The sequence below is a fragment of the Taudactylus pleione genome, unplaced genomic scaffold (genome assembly GCF_031769625.1).
Source record: "Taudactylus pleione unplaced genomic scaffold, aTauple2 ptg000007l, whole genome shotgun sequence".
Taxonomy (NCBI): domain Eukaryota; kingdom Metazoa; phylum Chordata; class Amphibia; order Anura; family Myobatrachidae; genus Taudactylus; species Taudactylus pleione.
Window position 1 is genome coordinate 105,566 of NW_028284410.1, and position 19,944 is coordinate 125,509.

Sequence of the window (19,944 nt, forward strand, 5' to 3'; positions counted from 1 at the left end):
CGGTGCTTGTGGAGGACCAGGCAGAGGTCACTGACCCGGTTGCCAGCACCGTGGCCACCGGGGGTTGATGGAGCAGCAGTGCTGAGCACCCTATAGGACACTCTGCGCTACCCACTCAGTTAATGTAAAAATCAAATAAAGATTAATGGCTGCAATGGCAGCCCTGTTTCAGTGTGCCTGGCTCCTGCCTTTAGCTGGGGGCGAGTTATAGTGGAGAAGGAGGCTGGGCTTCTCTGAGATCTATTAAGATTAACGGTTTGGTGCCCAGTCCTCCTGTAGAGCCCTAACCCCCCCCCCACACCCAGCATGGTCCCTGTGTCCCCCATTGGACAAGACAAAATCTGGAACCATTTTTTTTTTTTAAATATTTTCCTAAAAAACACTTAACAGTCTAATATTAAAACTACTAACATTTTCTTTAGTACTTGTCCTCACCTGATAAAACAACACTGTGAACTTTGACATGCACTCTTCCCCGCAGAACTCCTCCAATTTCCCGCCAAAATGATTCCGCACCAACTTGGGAGATGTCTGACAGCAGTAACTACACATTTTACAGTAATTTCCCCATTTCTTTGAAAGGTCGTGTTTGTACAGCAGCTTGCAACCTACAGGACACACACACAAATAAGTAAACAATTTCTATAGATATTCAAACTTTGTGAAAAGCAATACTTACACAAATTAACTAAAAACACAGCACTGCAGAACCAGTATGTAAGACATGCTCATTTATACTTTTCATACAACTACATTGTCTTACAATTAATGCTGTACACTCCAGTACCTTAAAGCACCCAGACACTCTGAGCACTGGTGTGTACTGCAGGCACATTCTATTCATATTTATCGGACATGTCAGTTTAGCCAAGAATGTGGGTACCAGGGTGAATTAAAAAAACAATCTTATATACAACCCTATAAAACAGTTCAATTACCTATTTGCTCAAAACTCATTGTTGGAAAAAGCTTTATTTATAATACTGTATTTAGGTGAACATAAAATTACTATTTTATGATCTGCAAAGTGATAACAGCAATCAGCCACTGGGTTTATTTTTAAAATAGTTAAGTACCACTAGTAATGCAGGCCAGATATCTACAGCCCCAATTCCCCGGTCTGCCAACCCAACTCGATAAGCAGATCGACAACCATTGATGATAGGCGTTCTGTCGGTGGATCGGAGAAAGTCAGCCATGTAAAAATTTAGATACAAACTTAAGTGGCCCATACATCTGCAACTCATTGCCACAGTTCCCGGTTCTGTTTGTGTCAGTGGATGAAGGAGAAAGCAATGCCTTCTGAATTTTCAGGCATAAACATGAACAGAAGTGTCAGGTTTATCAACCAGACACTTTGTAAATAAACCCCCAATAATCTTTTTACAGCCTGCCACAGTGTTTTAGATCATGTTAAAAAAATAATCATGGCTTAGCTGCATGAATATCATCCTCCACACACCTCACACAAATGTTATGCTCTTCTTTGAGTGATTGAAAAAGGAGGACTTAGATTACTGAATAAATGAAACAGAAATCAGAATGCTGCCTTGTCTGCAGCGTACAACCCCAAACATGTCAGTTTAGATTTCCACAGTATGATAAATAGACGCACTTTGCAGGACTCACCCTCACTGCAGAAAACCTTCTCATTTCCAGAGAAGCGTACAACCTCCTTGATGGTCTTTTCAATCTTACAGTACTCGCACATGGCCGTAACCATGTTAATTTTTTTATATTCATCACAGCATGCTTTGCCACAGAACTGGTACATTTTACCCTGGAGGGGAGATTGGATTGTAACAAAATCAGCCAAAAAAGACATGACTTATAACAACAAAATTCTCTCTTTCACTATTCCAACAAGAACATAAATTGCAATTATTTTTCACATATGGTATTGTGAAGCATTGCATGCAACAGGCTCGGCGGCTCTTTGGCGTTCATTCTTAGCTACGATTGCATTCGTTACAGTAAACTAAAATTTCAAGTCTTTCATTAAGGTAACAGTTGTTAAGTTAATATTCCATCTATTTACTTATCTCATCTTCCACTTACATTCTCATCATCCAGCTTATAAGAATTTCGTACCAAAAATAATCTGCTTGCTGTGCTAGTTCCTATTTCCAACACAAAGGGGCCTATTCCATTACATGCGATGTAAGATAGCACGCTGCAGTGCAATGTATGGGCAATGTACAGTATGCACATCAGCTAGACATACGGTAGACTTATATCGTACATATTCCGTGGTAAAATGCATCATTTACAGGCGTTGTAGGGAACGGTTGCCTCACAGCACAAAACTATATGCAACACAGCCATTATTTATCAATGATGGGGTAAGCCAGCCACTAGGAAAGTCTTGAATAGCTTCCAAGGGATGACTGGGACGGTTTTATTAAATAATTTACAGCACAATACGCCTATGTAGAATAAACTAATGAAGTTAGTACATTTTTGAAAAGTTTAAATGCAAAAAAAATGTATTGCACTCATCTCCGCTGAAAGAGAATGCATCTGCAGGTACCAATGGTATGCAGATGCTGTAAGTTAGATAATGCAGCACTGGGAGCACATACAAGCCCTGTGCAGGACTTGTAAAGGGGGGGGGTTAGCGGAATTCATGCTGCTGCATGAGTATGGAATGCAAATCGCCATACCACTATCCTGTAGCACAACTGGCATTCTAAGGATTTAACTGAGTTTTTTCTATGCACTGCCCCCTAGAGCCCAGTGGAGGAAAACACTACAGCTGATCTCAGAGTCGTGGTCTGGAATATTGCTCCTGGTTCATGAATCTATATACTCAGCTTGCAGGATGCACCAAACCAAGATCTCGGTAGGTATCTTTGGCTGTAGTTTTAAAGACTCCTCTCACAGTCCGAACTTAATAAAGCTGGGGTCAAGATATAGGGTTACATTCCTTGCGCAGACAGACAGGAAAGCTCCAACACTGCCACAGAGCAGGATGTTATAGGGAAGAATATGCTCCAAGCTGGTGCATCTGCAAGAATCAATTTCACTGGACGCAAAAAGGAACAGGGGGGCTGTATTAATGGTATAGAAAGGGGGGTAGAAATGTCTCAATTAAAGTGTGTGTAGCATTACAATTAGCATCTATTTAAAGATAGCCAATGTTACACACACTGAGACTTTTCTGCCCTTTTTATACAATTAATACAGCCCCTCCTGTTCCTTTTTAAGTCCAGTGAAATTGATTCTTGCAGATGCACCAGCTTGGAGCTTGTTCTTCCCTTTAACATACTACTTTGTGAAATACATGTGAAATACAGATGGGAGCTAAAACTCATTTATCCCCTGGCAATCCCTTGTTGAACCCATTACCCTGAGTCAACATTATCCCAGCTCCCCGGTAATCCAGACCTAAAGTAAGCCATCCTAAGGATCCAAAGCTACCAGTTCCAGGTGCTGGTGAAGGAGCCTAGTGTTGGGAGTGTGACAATTCTACCAGTCAGTGGCCAAGTAGCACCAGGAGGAATAAGCATAGTTTAAGTGAAAAAGCCCAAATAAAGATCAACCCCCGGACAGGATGGCTGAACCCATTCTGTCACATGAGAACAAAAGATTAGCAGGATATGGTTTCTTTGAAAAGTGATAAGCAGGATTAGTTTGGACAAAGTTCTGAAAAACGTATTTTGAACCAATGAAAATAACGATTAGCATCTAGGGGTTAGGTATCAATGAAAACCAGGCATCGCCAAAAGCCTGTACCAGCTTTTGAGTCCACAGTCTGGAGCATGTAACATTCTTGCACTCTTTTTTTGTCTGTGATGCCACCAAGAAGCTGGTTTGGGACTTTATATATACTATTGAGTGTACTGTTTCCGGCTTTACCGTCTACTTTGTAAAGAAACAGTAATATTTCCTCATGTGGTTTCCTGGCTTATCTTTTCCAGTTCTGGCCTAACAAAGCATTCCCTGAAAAGCGAAGGACAGATATAAGACATTTTGAATGTATAGTCTACCACAGAGGTTCTCAAACTTGGTCCTCAGGACCCCACACAGTTCACGTTTTCCAGGTAACCCAGCAGATTCACAGATTCACTGAACTTATGTGTCAGTCATTACTCACTGACACATTTTATAGATCCACAGGTGGAGCTAATTATTTCACTAGTGATTCTGTGAGGAGACCTACAAAACATGCACTGTTTGGGGTCCTGAGGACCGAGTTTGAGAAACTGTGGTCTACCATAAAGTCCATTCGCCAGAGGAAACGGCACGTTAGCATCTATTAGCTGATGTCCCCTAAATTAGCAATGCAGAATCAAAGGCCACATCCTAATATAGTATTACATGTCCAGGATGCAAGACAACCACACCAGATCCAACTTCTTTGAGCCGTTTTATAGTCCCTGCAAGAGAGATGTTTTGCTGACTGTGGCCCTGATTCAGAGCCGGACGCTCGCTCTGAATCAGGGCCATCCTTGTTTTCAGAGCGGCCTCCTGGCCGCTCGCATAGCTGTGGGTGACCACCCACAGCTATAGCGAGCGGCCAGGAAGATGGTCGCGATGGTCAAGACCATCGCGACCATCGGGCTTGCGACGAGACCCTTGTGGTAGGGTCTCGTTGCCGCAAGTCCCAGAGTGCTTTCGGCTCTAACAGAGCCGAAAGCACTCCCACTGACATCACTTGTGATGTCAGTGGGGCCGGCCCCAGACGGTAGGCGTTCCCATGGGAACGCCTCTGTCTGGGCAGCCACGCCCCCGGCCCGCCCACCAAAGGGGGCGTGCTGTCACTCAACATCGACAGCACGCCCCCTTTGGTACGAGACCTGGAGCGACGGATTGCCCGTCGCTATCCGGGTCTCGCGCATGTGCACAACGGAGCCGGCTCCGTCATGCACATGCACACTGGGCCATCATCGACCCGCTTGCGAGCGCTTAGCGCTCGGGTCTGAATCAGGCCCTGTATTGCTTCCTGACGATTAGAGCTGAGATTACAACACTGATAAAGCGGTCAATAAAAATACTTTGTGTACTATGACTTGGGTCACTCTGTTGTCCTATAATGCATCCTTTATTCCTAGAATCTCTTTACCATTTCAGGAATGTTCCACCACTGACTTAATCAAGGGGTGACAAGGCATTTGCCTTTTGTTAAATGTGAAACCTGAAAAGTGATCTACCTTCCCCCAATGGTCTGAAATGTTTTGAATTCATTCCTCTACCCATATCAATGGATGGAAATGGAAGATGCACTTGGGCACTTCCACACACCACTTGCCAGGATGGAGACAATAGACAGAGGCCTCAAATGCTCTGCATCCTCCCTAGGAAGTGCTTCCTGAGGTTGCTGTGCTTCATCGCCCGGGCAGAAATAGACAAAAGCACAATGTAACACCAAGGGAGGCTTATAAGGATTCCTTGGCTTAAGCTGGGTACACACTACGCGATCTGTTGTACAATATTTAGTTCCTTCGCAGATGGGAACAATATATCTAATCTATACAATGTGTATGCCTGACTCGTTGTTCGCGATGATCGTTCATAGTATTGTCCCATCTGCTGTTCTGCGCAGCATGGGACGATGCAATGAACAATACCATGCTGCAATATGCAGTATGGAATGACAAACTGCGCTATCGTACACCGGATCATGTAGTGTATGTGATGCGCGCGATGTATAGTTACATTGCGCCGTTCCGTTTTTGGGTACACACATCGTATATTGTGTGTACCCAGCTTAAGGCACAGACTATTGAGTCAGACAAAAAGCACCCAGAAAATGGCCGTCAAACCTCATATGCGCAGAATCCCCAAGTTCTTCAACATCTATGTAGGTATATCCAAAGTATGTCCCTTTAGGTATGCTGAGGCCACTTTACTCTAGTGGCTGTCCTCATAGACACACCCCTTCTGATGAAGAGGGGGGGGGAATATATAAGTAGGAGCATGCAAGAAGAGGCGTTCGCTTTCTAAAGAGTCCAAGTGAGGAACATAAACCAATCTGTGTACCACTACTGCAGAAGTAGAAATGCACATATTTGTCCAATGCACTCATGTCCGATACATACATCTTCTAATATGTTGCTGCTCATTGGCTTCTCTAGTAGTAAACTCTAATCTTACCAAATTTTCTGTCTACAAATTACAACAGTATGGCAAGTATATCTATCATTTTTATTTTTTGAATCACTGAACTTATGTGATTGTCTTTATGTAGCCAATTTATTGCCCTATGGTACCTTGTAATCCAAGAGATCTGGCTTGGTGGCAAACAGTCGGGTGCAATGGTGGCACCTTAGTTTCACAGTTAGACGTGAAATGGTGTTTTGCTGCTGTGTTTGTGCAGCTAGCCTTTGAAGACCAACAGCTGCTGAAGTATTAACCGTTGAAGAGGAGGTGGTTGATGTGGCAGAGACCACAGATGGTGTACTGCTTCCGGCTTGAGTTGCCGATGCTGCATTGACATTCATGATCACTTGGCCTTGGGACAGTGGGACCACAGAAGAATTCATGCCTGTGGGTTTGTTGAACAAGTTCTGTAGTTTTGAAATGGATAAAGAAGAAAATATACTTAAGGTTATACTAATAACATTTACTAAATAATAACATGGAGAGAAAAAAAAGCCAGTGTTTTCAATCTGCCAAATAAACCTGCATTTTCCTGCAACATTATTTATTGTAAAATAAAAAGTTATTTTGTAAAAATTACATTCCTAATGCTGGGCATACACAGCCAGATAAAATGTCTGAAATCTCACAGTGTATAGCCCGACATCCGCGCTCCGCCCCCGGGGGAGGAGACATTTCCCTGTTCCTTCCGTAGGAAGGAACACAGGAAATGTCTGTCTGTCGGCCGCGCTGGGCATACACTGCCTGATGCGGCCGACAGTTACTGGGTAAATATCGCATCGGACGGGCATGCTGGACAATCCTGCATGCCCGACCGAGCAATATTTAACCCTCGGTCGCCCGCACACACGCTTCAATTATAGGGGCGATCCGCCGATATCAGGCGGATCGCCCCGATAATTGTAGCGTGTATGGCCAGCATAAGCAGTGTTGTTGTTTTGTTTATATACAAGCACCTTCTGAAAAACAAGTATTAGAAGAGGACACCAGTGTTAATTAAAACACTGTTTCAAGTCTCACCTGAAAAGACACCACACAATTGTAACTGCAGAAATTTCGGATGGTTCCATCAGACATTGCCAAATGATACTGGGGCACAGCCATAGTTTTACAGCTGTTACACTGAATCTGTATGCCTATCACACAAAAATATATAGTGAGTGAACACAGCGTATAGTGTAACTTTACTGATATAACAAGAATTAAAAGCAACATAAACAACAATGTGTGTGGAAAAGACAGAATAAAGGGGATTTTTAGACTCGTCGTAAAAGTCATTTTTCTAAACCAATTTAGGGGACACTGCTAACCTGAGTGTAGAGTGTGTTGATGCAAGAGTAGACAATGTAAAATGAAAAGCTTGCTTGCACTGTGTCTCCTCCACTCAAACTAATAAGGAATCAGTTACAACTAACAAAGCCCAAAGAATAAAATAAAACAAGCAATCAAACACTCACAGAAACAGAGCAAAAGAACAGGAGGGAACAAAATGCAGTGTCCCCTAAACCAATTCAGAGAAATAGACTTAACGTTAAGTCCTAAAAACACTTTTTTTTCCAATGTTGTCTTTGGAAAACAATTTATAAAATTTGATAAAAGTATCGACAGAGGACCAGATTGCTGCATGACAACTTTTCTGGGCATCATGGCACTCCAATGCCATGATGCCCAGAAAATGCTCACCAATTGATAGATTAGTTAAAATATTATCTGGAAGCAGAGTGATGCTTTTACTTGGTTGCTTAACTGCTGTTTGTAGTAGTCACTTAAAAATGTGTATAGCAATACTTTGTGTATGTAGATTAGAGAAATCATACCTAAATAAAATAAAAATCTAAAAAGAAAAAGATGAAGGTTTTATTGTAAGCAGCTTGCTTCATTAAAAATAATTAACAATGAGAGTTATGGTAAAACTTACTTTCTTCAAAGTCCATAGGGTCCACAGGGATAGCATGGGGTGTAGGTGGTGGATAAGGACCGGACACCAAACAGTTAAGCTTTCAACTACCAGGATGCAACGGTCCCTTCCCCTTAAACTCGCCCCTGAGCCTAAGGCAAATCAGTTTGTTAACAAGCCCACGGCAGGAGGAGGAGAGGAGAGAAGGAAGACTGGTACACAGAAGAATCACACTCTCACATCAAAAGAGACGGGAAACAGGTGACCAGGAAACCCAACCCAAGGGAGTCAGGGCGGGTGCCCTGTGGACCCTATGGAAAACCATAAAAATAAAGCTTTGTGCTGCATAAGGCAGCCACGGTTATAAAGGTGAACCGAGCTCCTGAAGGACACCAAGCAAACGGATTTGCCTCAGGGGCGGGGTTTAGGGGGGAGGGACCGTTGCATCCTGGCAGTTGAAAACTTAACTGTCTGGTGTCCGGTCCTTACCCACCACCTACACCCCATGGTATCCCTGCGGATCCCTATGGACCCTGAGGAGGAAATAACGATAACTGCTAGTAAGTAAAACATTGGGCCTGATTCAGCATGAATCACAATTGCAACCGCGTATGCAGATGGGTCGATGGTGCGTACCGCGCATGCATAGCAGTGTCCGTGCGTGAGATAGCATTGCGACTGCTCTGAGTGTCGAGACATCAGCGTTTGGGAGGTGGCGACGTGTGAGAGGTCGGAGAAATGCAGGAGTGTCAGTCCATTTGAACGCTGTTACTTGGGCATGTATAAATTAGCCACTGCGATGGCATATGCAGTTTGAGTACCCACTGCGTGTGACGAGAGTTGTAACTTATGAGACAGGTCAGAGCTGCAGTAATTGTGCGTGAGGGGCCGATGTTACTTGATGGTACCAATGTATACGCAGGTCTGCGCGGTAGTGGGCATCTCTATGCTGGCTGTGATTGCAAACATTAGCATATTTTCGTAGCAGATCTGCATGCAAATTCGCAGCAGTGAATTAGGCCCATTGTTCCTTCTCAGTAACTGTTCCATGCAGGTTAAATGACCATAATCTGTAATCCAAAAAGTATGATAAGAGTTTAACGAGAAAGTGCTTTACACAGCGAGGAAGGATTTAAGTTTTGTAGTTATTAAAATGTAAAAGCAAGGCCACTCATAAGAATTACGGGGCTTTTGATAATTTTTCATCCCGGGTCACCGCTCTTTGAGAGAAGAGTTTAAAAAATCTTATATCTCAACATCTACAGTAATTCAACATACCTGACGACGTTACACTCTGAACCCTGTAGGCAGATAAACAGTTAACGGAGCAGTACAACTCGGTACGGCCTATACTGTTAGTGTTCTCAATCATTTCTGCTGATGAACGCAATGTTTTGCATAGAGCACATGGAGTGATCTTAGCAGATTTCTGTTGCAAAGAAAAAGACATGGTAAGTAAAAAAAAAAAAAATGGCTTTATATATTTGCATTTTAATCCAAAAAGTAACATACAAAACAATAGTACAATCCTAATCCAAGCCACTAGGAAATCAACCTGTAAGGCAAATCTTAAAAATAGGGATCTTACTTTTGAACTATGGTGGATACAGTGCCTTCATTAGGGCTTTAGCACTTTAAATTAACTAAATCTGTTTAATGCTAGTATTAGAAACCTCAGGCCTTCTAATCTTACAAATGCGTTTTTTCCACCAAAAAAAAAACGTATTGATCATGTTGAGTATTAATTAAATGTGTATCAGTTATATTTTCAATTTCCATGCATTGTACTCATTTTATTTTAACATTGTGCATATGATTTACACGTTTTTACTTTATTGCACTATAAAAAGTTGGTATTTCAAAATAGATCAGTGTTTTGTGTACATAAACTAAACTACTCGTAGAATTTTACACCGATCTGAAAATCCCGGGTTGATGCACATGAACGCGCATCAACCCGGGATTTTTGGCAGTGTAAACGGATCCACCCGGGTCCAGGGACCCAACTCTGGTAGCGTGCAGGGTTGGCCACGGTTCGTTCCCGTGTCACCCTGCAGTGTAAACGGCGCGATCCGGTTCATGTCGACCGGGTTGTGCCACATGCTGCCCGATTGACCGGCTTCAGTGGCGCTTGGAGATGACATCATCTCCAAGCGTCCACTGAAGTGCAACACCATAAGAGACAGGTCACTGCAGACCCGGCTCCGGTGCGGCCGCCTTCAGCGGCGCTTGGAGGTAACATCTTCAAGCGTCTACTGCAACGCTGGAAAGGTCGGGTCACTGCAGACCAGGCTCCGATGTGAACGGTGCCGACCCGGGCATAGTCCGAGTCGGTGCCGCGGTGTAAAAGGGGTCTGCTCCATGTTACAAATGTGTAATAGGGGTAATAATTAACATGGTATTTTGCGAAGCTTGGTTGTTCTATAAAACAAGGCTACAAATGTGTTGTGTGGCTTTGTCATTCTGCCTGTTTTTTTAGGGTCAAATGGTAGTTGGGATGGGGTTATAATGACAGTACCAAGGACTAGTGCAGGGGAGTGGAGCAGATGAGAGGAGGGGGGAGTTGGCTGCGGTGGATGAGCAAGGGGGTTTTGGAGTCCAGTTCAATAGTGCAACCAGGGGTGATGAGGACCTGCAGGTTAGAAGGTCTGCCGCAATTAACGCGCCTCAGATGGGAGGGCAGAATGCTTCCTTGTGCAGCAGGAAGATAATGCAGGAGTGGCTGGTGTGCCCATTAGGTAAGATGTCATCTACGGCTCCCATCTTCCGCAATCACCGCTACCTCGATCAGGAAGGTAGAGGGGCTTCCTTCTTTCCTTCTATGATCTTCTGATAGCTCCTCTGACTGGCAAAATCGTGTCATCATGATATCATATGCGAGTCAATATGCATTGGGACCTACACGCCTCTCACTTTCCCAGCGCTTCCACCTTCTCACAAGAAACTGAGAAGCCGGGACATACACTGCAGTGCTGAGTAGTGAGGATTATCCAGTGGGTCAATGATCCCGAGCAATCCACTCACCACTAACATTATTGCAGCACCCACCACACAGCCGCCGCCTGCACAGGCAGCTGTAACAGAGTACTTACACACCTCCTAAAGTCCCAGCATGCCCACTTTTTCAGAAGCTGTTTAGAAGCTGGGATGCACACTGCAGTGCCAAATTACTCGGCGGGACAGCGCTCCAGCATTACCCACTCACTGCTAGTGATACTGAGGCTCCTAAGACACAGCTTGAATGCACAGGCAACTGTAGCAGAATTTAATGAGTGCCAAACAGAGCAGGTTCAATTGGTGGCAGACTACATTCATGCAACCAGAGGAGCACAGCAACATATGTTGACAGTTCATATCAACTACTGAACCACCACCACACTGTAAGGCAAAGCCTGACCAGAGAACATTCAATGAACCGAGCGACTTACAGACATAAGATTGCCCAACTAGTACCTCAGAAAATTCTCTAATACACCTGTGTGGACTTTTTACCAAGCCCAGAACAGAAAAAGTTGGAGGGTGAACAGACTATCACACACACGGTGAGTATTTTTATATGTAGGATGCAACAGTATAATTATCACTCACCACCGAAGCATTATACCCCAACAGCAGGCTGCACAGTAACCCATTAATCTAGGGGACGTACGGTTAAAGATTTGATCAAACTATACGAGAAAGAGCGTCCCTACAAGATTGTCACTCTAAAGTGATTGGGGATAACATTCATATATAAAATTGTATCCACCCAAATGACATCCTGCTTTATTATCTGAAGGTGGACACCATTAATTTATCATCAATAAAATAACTAATTTTTACTACATGGTTATAATATTTTAGCACACAGTATTCAAACATTTTCCCTGTACCACCATCATCGTAACCAGGTGGTTTTCACTGAGCACTTCCCCTCCTTTTCGTACATGAAGTAAGCTCTGCAAAAACGTGTGGTGCCCCAGTATTAGAGCCAGCTTTCACTAAAGAAACCTAATGGGCTGAAATCTGGACCTTCAGGATACACAACCTCACTAGAATCTCCTATAGGAACAATAGCAACCTGGACAACCTAACAGATGAAGTAGGAAGCCAGTCTCACAACAAGAGATGCATATCTGCCACACTCTATGGTAAATTCTGACAAACTAGTTACCTGGCCTTCAGCATAGTCTGAATCACTTTCTCAAACAAACTCTTTGCTCTAAAATCATTACTTCAACATTACACCGCTAAAGCAGCTGCTGGAAACTCAGGTGAAGAAAAGGGCACTCCATGCGAAGGACGTCGTGTACCACAACCTTCATGCCCAGTCTGGAGATTCCAGTATGGCTGGACTACTTTCCCTCTTCACATTCTTCAGCACCTTAGGGAGCACTGCCACTGGAGAAAACAAATAAATGAGTTTAAAGTCCCAGGGCAGTGACTTGTCATCCACCAAAAAGGCCCTTGGATCCTTGGTTCCAGCACAGTACTTTGGCAATTTGTGGTTAAACAAAGAAGGCATCATACGGACATCTGGCTGCCCCAAGTTTCCACCTCCTGAAGAAAAAGTTCAGAACGGAATGGACCAACACTTTCAGGATTCTGCCATGTGAGAAAATCTGCAGTGCTCCTTGCTAAAGGACTCCTGAAGCACCCCTACACCACTGCTGTGAAATACATATTTACTGCCTTTCCACACAAGGGACATCCTTTTATTAAGGCGCAGAAAACTGCCCTTAGCTTCAGGACACTAAATGGGTTTCCAGCATCTGCGCAGAGTCCAGCACATGGTTCTAAAGCAAAGATGGGGAACTGGCATTAATCAAAAGATTGTCCAGGTAGAGAATGATAGTCACACCCCATGACCGTAGAAAAGCCACCATCACGGCTATGACCTTTGTAAACAGTTGCTGAGCTGCTGCCAGATTAAACAAAATTGCCCTGAACTGGTATTGCTGGTCCTGAACTTTAAACCAGTCTCTGGAACTTATGGTGCTCTTGTTAACACCTGTTCCCCTGAAAGCATAAAAACACTTGTCATTCTCTTATGTATCATGCACATACTTCAGAAAAAACTTACAGAAGTAGAATACAAAAATTACTCGAGGGAGAGGAGGAGTAGCTCAGAGGCGGGAAACCTCTTGTGAGGGATCGCGCCCCAGTCTGGGGGAGGGGCCGACAGTTGCTACTGCTGTATCAACTGTCGAACGCCGCTGGCCTTCAATATGGTCCCCAACGTCAGACTTAACTGCCTCGGTGGTCAGCGTGCTCCGGCTGGTCTCCACAATCGGAGGTAAGGACTGCATAAACACGGGGAATCGCCTTACCTGTCTACCCAGTTTGTCCAGCTGCAGCCCTGTGATCCAGTGGAGCGGCTAGCCTAGCTTCGCTGGCGCCTGCCGTAATCACCAGACCGCTCACCGGTGTTTGGGCACCGTTGAGGGTAGATGGAGCAGTAGCGCAGGCGCCCATCAGGAAGTCATACGCTGCTTGCTCTGAAGTAAAACAGAATAAACTCATAAAAATAAAGCTTGGGGCTGCCAAAGCAGTTCCACTCTAAGGGTGCGACCGGTCCTGCCGGCACCAAACGTAAAACGGTCTGCCTGTAGCTGGGGTATATGTGGAGGCGGACCGGGGCATCCTGAGAGCTAAAACTTTGACTGTTTGGAGCCCGGATCACCATGGGGAGGTATCCACAGGGATACCTCCCCATGGTATCCCTGTGGATCCCCATGGACCCTGAAGAAGAAATAGCCAATTAAATTGTGGGGAAAATTTTAGAGGCTGAATGAATGACATTAAAGTAACAGGAACAATCATGGAAAAATATTTTTTTTATTTTTGACTGCTTGCCACCAGGCAACACAGAATAACAATTAAAAAACCACAATATAAAAACTTAAAGCAATAAAAGTTCTTGATATTTATACTGAAGCATAGCATTACCTGTTTGAAAGCGGTGACACAAGTGGAACTGCAGAATTTCTTGCACTGGCCATCAATGTTCAGCAAGTGGCATTGACCAGAGCCACTATAACAGTAACCCCCGCAGTTCTCACAACAGTTCATGGTAAGGTTGTTAGCAGAGCGGAATTTAGAAAAGCAGACATCACTGCAGAGCTTATGCACCACATTCTGATAATTTACTTCATGTCGGATCTAAGAATAAATAAAACATTGAATATTTGAAACTAACTTTGGGAAAAATAAAATAAAACGAATACACCCAAACTAAAATGAAAGTTAACATACAAAACACAGAGTTCTACTAAACTGGTTTATGCTGCAGTGGTCCCCTACTGTATATCTTTATTGGTTCTACTGTCATCTGCTTTGTAATCTTATCAAAACTCACTTCAGACAGGCTGAGCAGCTTCAGCCAAATAATGAGTTCACAGGGGAGGAGCATCAAAACCAACGTAGCCTGTCTGAAACCAGCTAGTGGTAGAGTTATACAGCAGAACTACGCGAGACCTTTGATATACCAAAGACCACTGAGGAGCTGCTACATAGTACGCACTAGAGGAGTATTTGGTGAATGCCATAAAGTACTAACTTAAGCTTTCTGTAAAGTTATCAGTTAAAGCAGTCTCCACTTACCACGGCATTTTTCAGGCACACACTGCACTTAGTGGAAATGCTATTGGTGTGAATGGTAACTGTAGCTTTCCTCTTGAGCTCATAAGATGACAGACAAGATTGACAACAGAAGTCCATACTGCCACTAGGATTATCAAACTGAGCAGTGATTACATCCTTGGGATTTGCGATGACTCTAATGAAGGGACAAATTGAACAATTAGCACAGTTTAATAAAGGAAATAGTCATTATCATTTTCAAGTTTTCTGGCTTTATATTTTGCTGGACAAATTAAATACTAAATAAAAGTTTATTTTTCTTTTAAAAATGCTTTACTTGAATTGACAATCAGATTCTTTGCAGCTTTATAATGCATCTATCATCTATCGCATTACTGTGTGGAAGAAACAGCACATAATAAAATGGTTTCTAATTTGCGAGCTGTAGATTTCACCTGACATGTTTCAACTCCGTATAGCAAGTTAGCCAACAAAACAAGGGGAAGAATTACACTTTTGGTTTTGAGGAAATACTAAAGTGACCGGGTATAGACTCAGGGCCTTTAGTTAGTAACCTAACTAGCCTGTGAACATAGTTGAGATTATCTGAATTTAATCAATATTTTCATCACCCGACATTCTGGAACTAAAGGTGCGTATCCACTAGACTATTAAATGATTACGACATCGTTATCGTTCAATCGCTCATTAATAAATTGCTCCGTCGGGCGTCTGGCACATACAGTCGCCAACTCAAACATTTGAATAGCCTCCTAAGAGTAATATTAAGATTATACTTTACCTTCCTGTTAGAACAGAAGTAATCTAAATATACTAGAAGTACATCATGATATATACATTTTCCACATAATGGTACATTTTTGCTGAAGATTCCCCTCTCAAAATCAAGTTTTTAACAACCACGTTCAAGTTTGATAAAGGAATGGTCCTTGAGACAGAAGATCCTGCCTTAAATGGAAGACGCCAGGACTGACCACTTGCCCTGTTTAGTATTTCTATGTACCACAAATGTTTTGCCCACTATGGAGCCAGACAGAGCACCTGCACATTTTCCTTCATTACCCTTGGTAAAACAATTATCAGAAGAAATCGATAAACCAGAGAGAATTTGCAAGTAACTGACATTGGGGTTTATTTACTAAGTTGCGGCTTGCAAAAGCAGCCGCTTTAAAGCATGTTTAAAGTAACCTGAAATTTAAAAAAGAACAATGCTTTTAATAGCAAAAGAAAGTATGCAGCAACTATTGGTAAATTAATCTCCATTGTTTTTAAATTCCACTAATATGTCAATGAAGTTTACCTCAATTAACCAGATTTGCTCTGGGTCATGACATTTACGTTTAATTTCCTCTATGTACATTATATTTTGAAGTAGAAAACTTAAGTAAATCTCCTATAAAAGTACTCTAGCGTAGCTAGCAGCGCGTGACAACATTACTGAATCTAGACATAATGGCCAAGCAAATGGAAAGGTCAAGATACAATGGTCAACAATGCAGTTATTGCCACCCTTGTTATATAGCGCTGCCATTGCCACCAGTGTAACATAACTAATCCACATCTCTCCTGTAGCCTAGAAGGTAGTAGGTGTTAATAATGCCTATTTTACAGTATATTATTACTTACTTTGAGCAGCTGGAGCAGGTCCGTCTGGTGGGAGGCATGGGTCTGGCAGGGGTTACAGTGTAGCCAGTAAGGCATAGGGTGGAACAAAAGAGCTGCGTAGATCCCTTACGCTGGTATGCAGTCTGTCCTTTCTGAAGAACTTTTTTGCACCCCGAACATGAAACTCTGATTGATGTTGTGGGAACTGCAGGAACTGCTGGGACAGATTTGTTCATGCCTGGGGAGCCCAAGGGAGCCTGTAAGCCACTGGACAGCTGGGGGGCTATTGAGGGGAAAATGAGCAATCACACCAGTTAGCCTACAAGCTACTGAAATCATAACCTACTATTTCATTAATGGACAATTTTAAATAATACGCAAGTATTTCCCACCACTGAATAGCCATATCAGGCATCTGTGTCTAATTATGCTTTTGCACAGGTCACAAAAGTCTGAGGTGACTAATTTCCTAATAAATGGCTATTTTAATTACTTACAATGCAGGATTAGCAGCTTACATTATTTAAAAGAAAATACTAATATTTTGCATTTTACTTAGAAATTAAGTAAACTGACTTTGGTTATGCTGCCATTCTAGGTACATATAACAAAACTAAAATGGACATGTATCAACACAACATTGTCTCAAATAACATCATGTGAAAAGTAACGTACACCCCCTGTCAAATCAGTATTTTTACTTATCATGACATATTTAACAATCATCTAGTCTTCACTAAAACCTAAAAGTTGATCATATGATAAACTACACAGAACTAAATATTGACAAACTAATACCGGTTAAGAAAAAAATACTCTGAAGAAAACCTGTAATTTAAAAAAAAAAAAAAAAAAAGATCCCTACTGTTCAGTACCTTGTAGCTATAACAGTGTAGTAATGATTTTCTTACAAAAGCTGAGCAGTACCCCCACTCCTCCTTGCAACACTGATTTTTTACATTGATTGCCATTCATTTATGCACACAGTTCCCTTTTGCCGGGTACACACTAGACTATATGCCGCCCGATCCCGCGGATTGGGCCAACATATCGGGCTCATCGTCTAGTGCGTACCCACTATGCTTGCTCCAGATGGCCAACACCGAGGTCGTTCAGTCATCTGTGCATGCACAGATGAAGGAGCGACCAAGCTGGCAATGCCGGTAACATCAATGGTGCCGGTGAATAACATATCGGGCTCACCAAATCGTGCAGTGTGCATCGACGACTGCCCGATATATCGTTCATTGACACCATTTGCCGTTGCCTTAGGGCGGTCGGCAAGTGTGTACCATTACAGTCCCATTGCGTTGAGGTCTGGACATTTAATCGGTAATTATTTCCTTCATCAGCCATTAAGTTGCAGTTTTGCTTATGTGTTCAGTATTATTGTCCTGCTACATTATACATTTTGCCCAAGTTTCAGTTGTCCAACAGATACAGTCAGGTACATAAATATTGGGACATTGACAGAATTTTCATATTTTGGCCTCTATTCACCACCAAAACAGCTTTGAAATGAAACCAACAAGATATGCTTTAACTGCAGACTTTCAGATTTAATTTGAGGGTAATTACATCCAAATCAGGTGAACGGTGTAGGAATTACAACGGTTTCTATATGTGCCTCCCACTTTTTAAGGGGCCAAAAGTAATGGGACAAACTAAACAATCCTAAATCTAACTTTCACTTTTTAATACTTTGTTGCAAATCCTTTGCAGGCAATTACAGCCTGAAGTCTGGAACGCATAGACATCACCAGACGCTGGGTTTCATCCCTGGTGATGCTCTGCCAGGCCTCTACTGCAAATGTCTTCACTTCCTGCTTGTTCTTGGGGCATTTTCCCTTCAGTTTTGTCTTCATCAAGTGAAATGCATGCTCAATCGGGTTCAGGTCAGGGGATTGACTTGGCCATTGCATAACATTCCACTTTTTAGCCTTAAAAAACTCTTTGGTTGCTTTTGCAGTATGCTTCGGGTGATTGTCCATCTGCACTGTGAAGCGCCGTCCAATGAGTTCTAAAGCATTTGACTGAATATGAGCATATAATATTGCCCGAAACACTTCAGAATTCATTCTGCTGCTTTTGTCAGCAGTCACATCACCAATAAATACAAGGGAACCAGTTCCATTGGCAGCCATACATGCCCATGCCATGACACGACCACCAACCACCATGCTTCACTGATGAGATGGTATGTTTTGGATTATGAGCAGTTCCTTTCCTTCACCATACTCTTCTCTTCCCATCACTCTAGTACAAGTTGATCTTTGTCTCATCTGTCCATAGGATGTTGTTCCAGAACTGTAATGGCTTTTTTAGATGATGTTTGGCAAACTATAATCTGGTCTTCCTGTTTTTGAGGCTCGCCAATGGTTTACATCTTGTGGTGAACCCTCTATATTCACTCTTGTGAAGTCTTCTCTTGATTGTTGACTTTGACACATATACACCTACCTCCTGGAGAGTGTTCTTGATTTGGCCAACTGTTGTGAAAGGGTTTTTCTTCACCAGGGAAATAATTCTTCTGTCATCCACCACAGTTGTTTTCCGTGGTCTTCGGGTCCTTTGGTGTTGCTGAGCTCTCCGGTGCATTCTTTCTTTTTAAGAATGTTCCAAACAGTTGATTTGGCCACACCTAATGTTTTTGCTATCTCTCTGATGGGTTTGTTTTGATTTTTCAGCCTAATGATGGCTTGCTTCACTGATAGTGACAGCTCTTTGATCTCATATTGAGAGTCGACAGCAACTGATTCCAAATGCAAATGTCACACCTAGAATCAACTCCAGACCTTTTACCTGCCTAACTGATAATAAAATAACGAGGGAATAGCCCACACCTATCCATGAAATAGCTTTTGAGTTGATAGTCCCATTACTTTTGGCCCCTTAAAAAGTGGAAGGCACATATAGAAACCATTGTAATTCCTACACCGTTCACCTGATTTGGATGTAATTACTCTCAAATTAAAGTTGAAAGTCTGCAGTTAAAGCACATCTTGTTTGTTTCATTTCAAAGCCATTGTGGTGGTGAATAGTGGCCAAAATATTAAATTTCTGTCAATGTCCCAATATTTATGCACCTGACTATGTAGAATACATCCCCATGTGTTCAATGGTGGGAATTAAATTGTTTTCTCGCACCAATAAGTAATGGGCGCCCGACGGATGATATAGTTTAGCCAATGGCCGAGAGCTACATGGGCACCCATTACTTATAGCGCAAGTACCCAAATGCACTGAGTTTGATGTGCACTGCCCAAATGGCAGTTTGGCCACCCAAAAGCCGGGCTTTTCGTGGATTCTGCTCACCATCTCTGTCCTTAGGACGCTTCAGACGGTCACAGTGCTGTCCTTACAGCTCCCCGCAGCGATTGTGGCTCCGCCCCATGTGATGTCACACAGAGGAGTGTGGCCTGCATCGGGCCCGCAAATGATAGATATCTCTATCTATATCTATCTATTCTATCTATCTATCTAGATAAACGGGGGGCACTCAGCGGGACTTGCACAACTTTAGAAAAAATGAACCAGACAGAGCCGATGTCTCTGCCGACGTTTCAGCAAACAAATGTTTTTATCAAGACATACAAAAGTTAAAACATGTACGATATATATATATGTTATAACTCACCCAATGTGTCCCTCACCTCCACGCTCTCCACAGCCGCGGCTCCTGCTGACGACGTCATACACAAAGACACACCAGCGCGCGTGTAGGCTGAGGGGGCGTGGCCTAAACACCCGTGCTGTCA

At 42.9% G+C, this 19,944-nt stretch overlaps 1 protein-coding gene across 2 annotated transcripts in view; it reads right to left on the minus strand.

Moving 5' to 3' along the window:
• The window catches only part of ZMYM4 (zinc finger MYM-type containing 4), a 196,205-nt gene that overhangs the window by 68,935 nt on the left and 107,326 nt on the right, over window positions 1–19,944 (minus strand). For both annotated transcript variants that reach the window (XM_088460608.1, XM_088460607.1), the window contains exons 6-13: window positions 16,208–16,469; window positions 14,582–14,756; window positions 13,928–14,140; window positions 9,278–9,428; window positions 7,123–7,238; window positions 6,213–6,509; window positions 1,630–1,780; window positions 436–608 (exon numbers count right to left, since the gene is read on the minus strand). In XM_088460608.1, coding sequence (XP_088316734.1) covers window positions 436–608; window positions 1,630–1,780; window positions 6,213–6,509; window positions 7,123–7,238; window positions 9,278–9,428; window positions 13,928–14,140; window positions 14,582–14,756; window positions 16,208–16,469 — 1,538 coding nt within the window. The remainder of the gene's footprint in view (window positions 1–435; window positions 609–1,629; window positions 1,781–6,212; window positions 6,510–7,122; window positions 7,239–9,277; window positions 9,429–13,927; window positions 14,141–14,581; window positions 14,757–16,207; window positions 16,470–19,944) is intronic.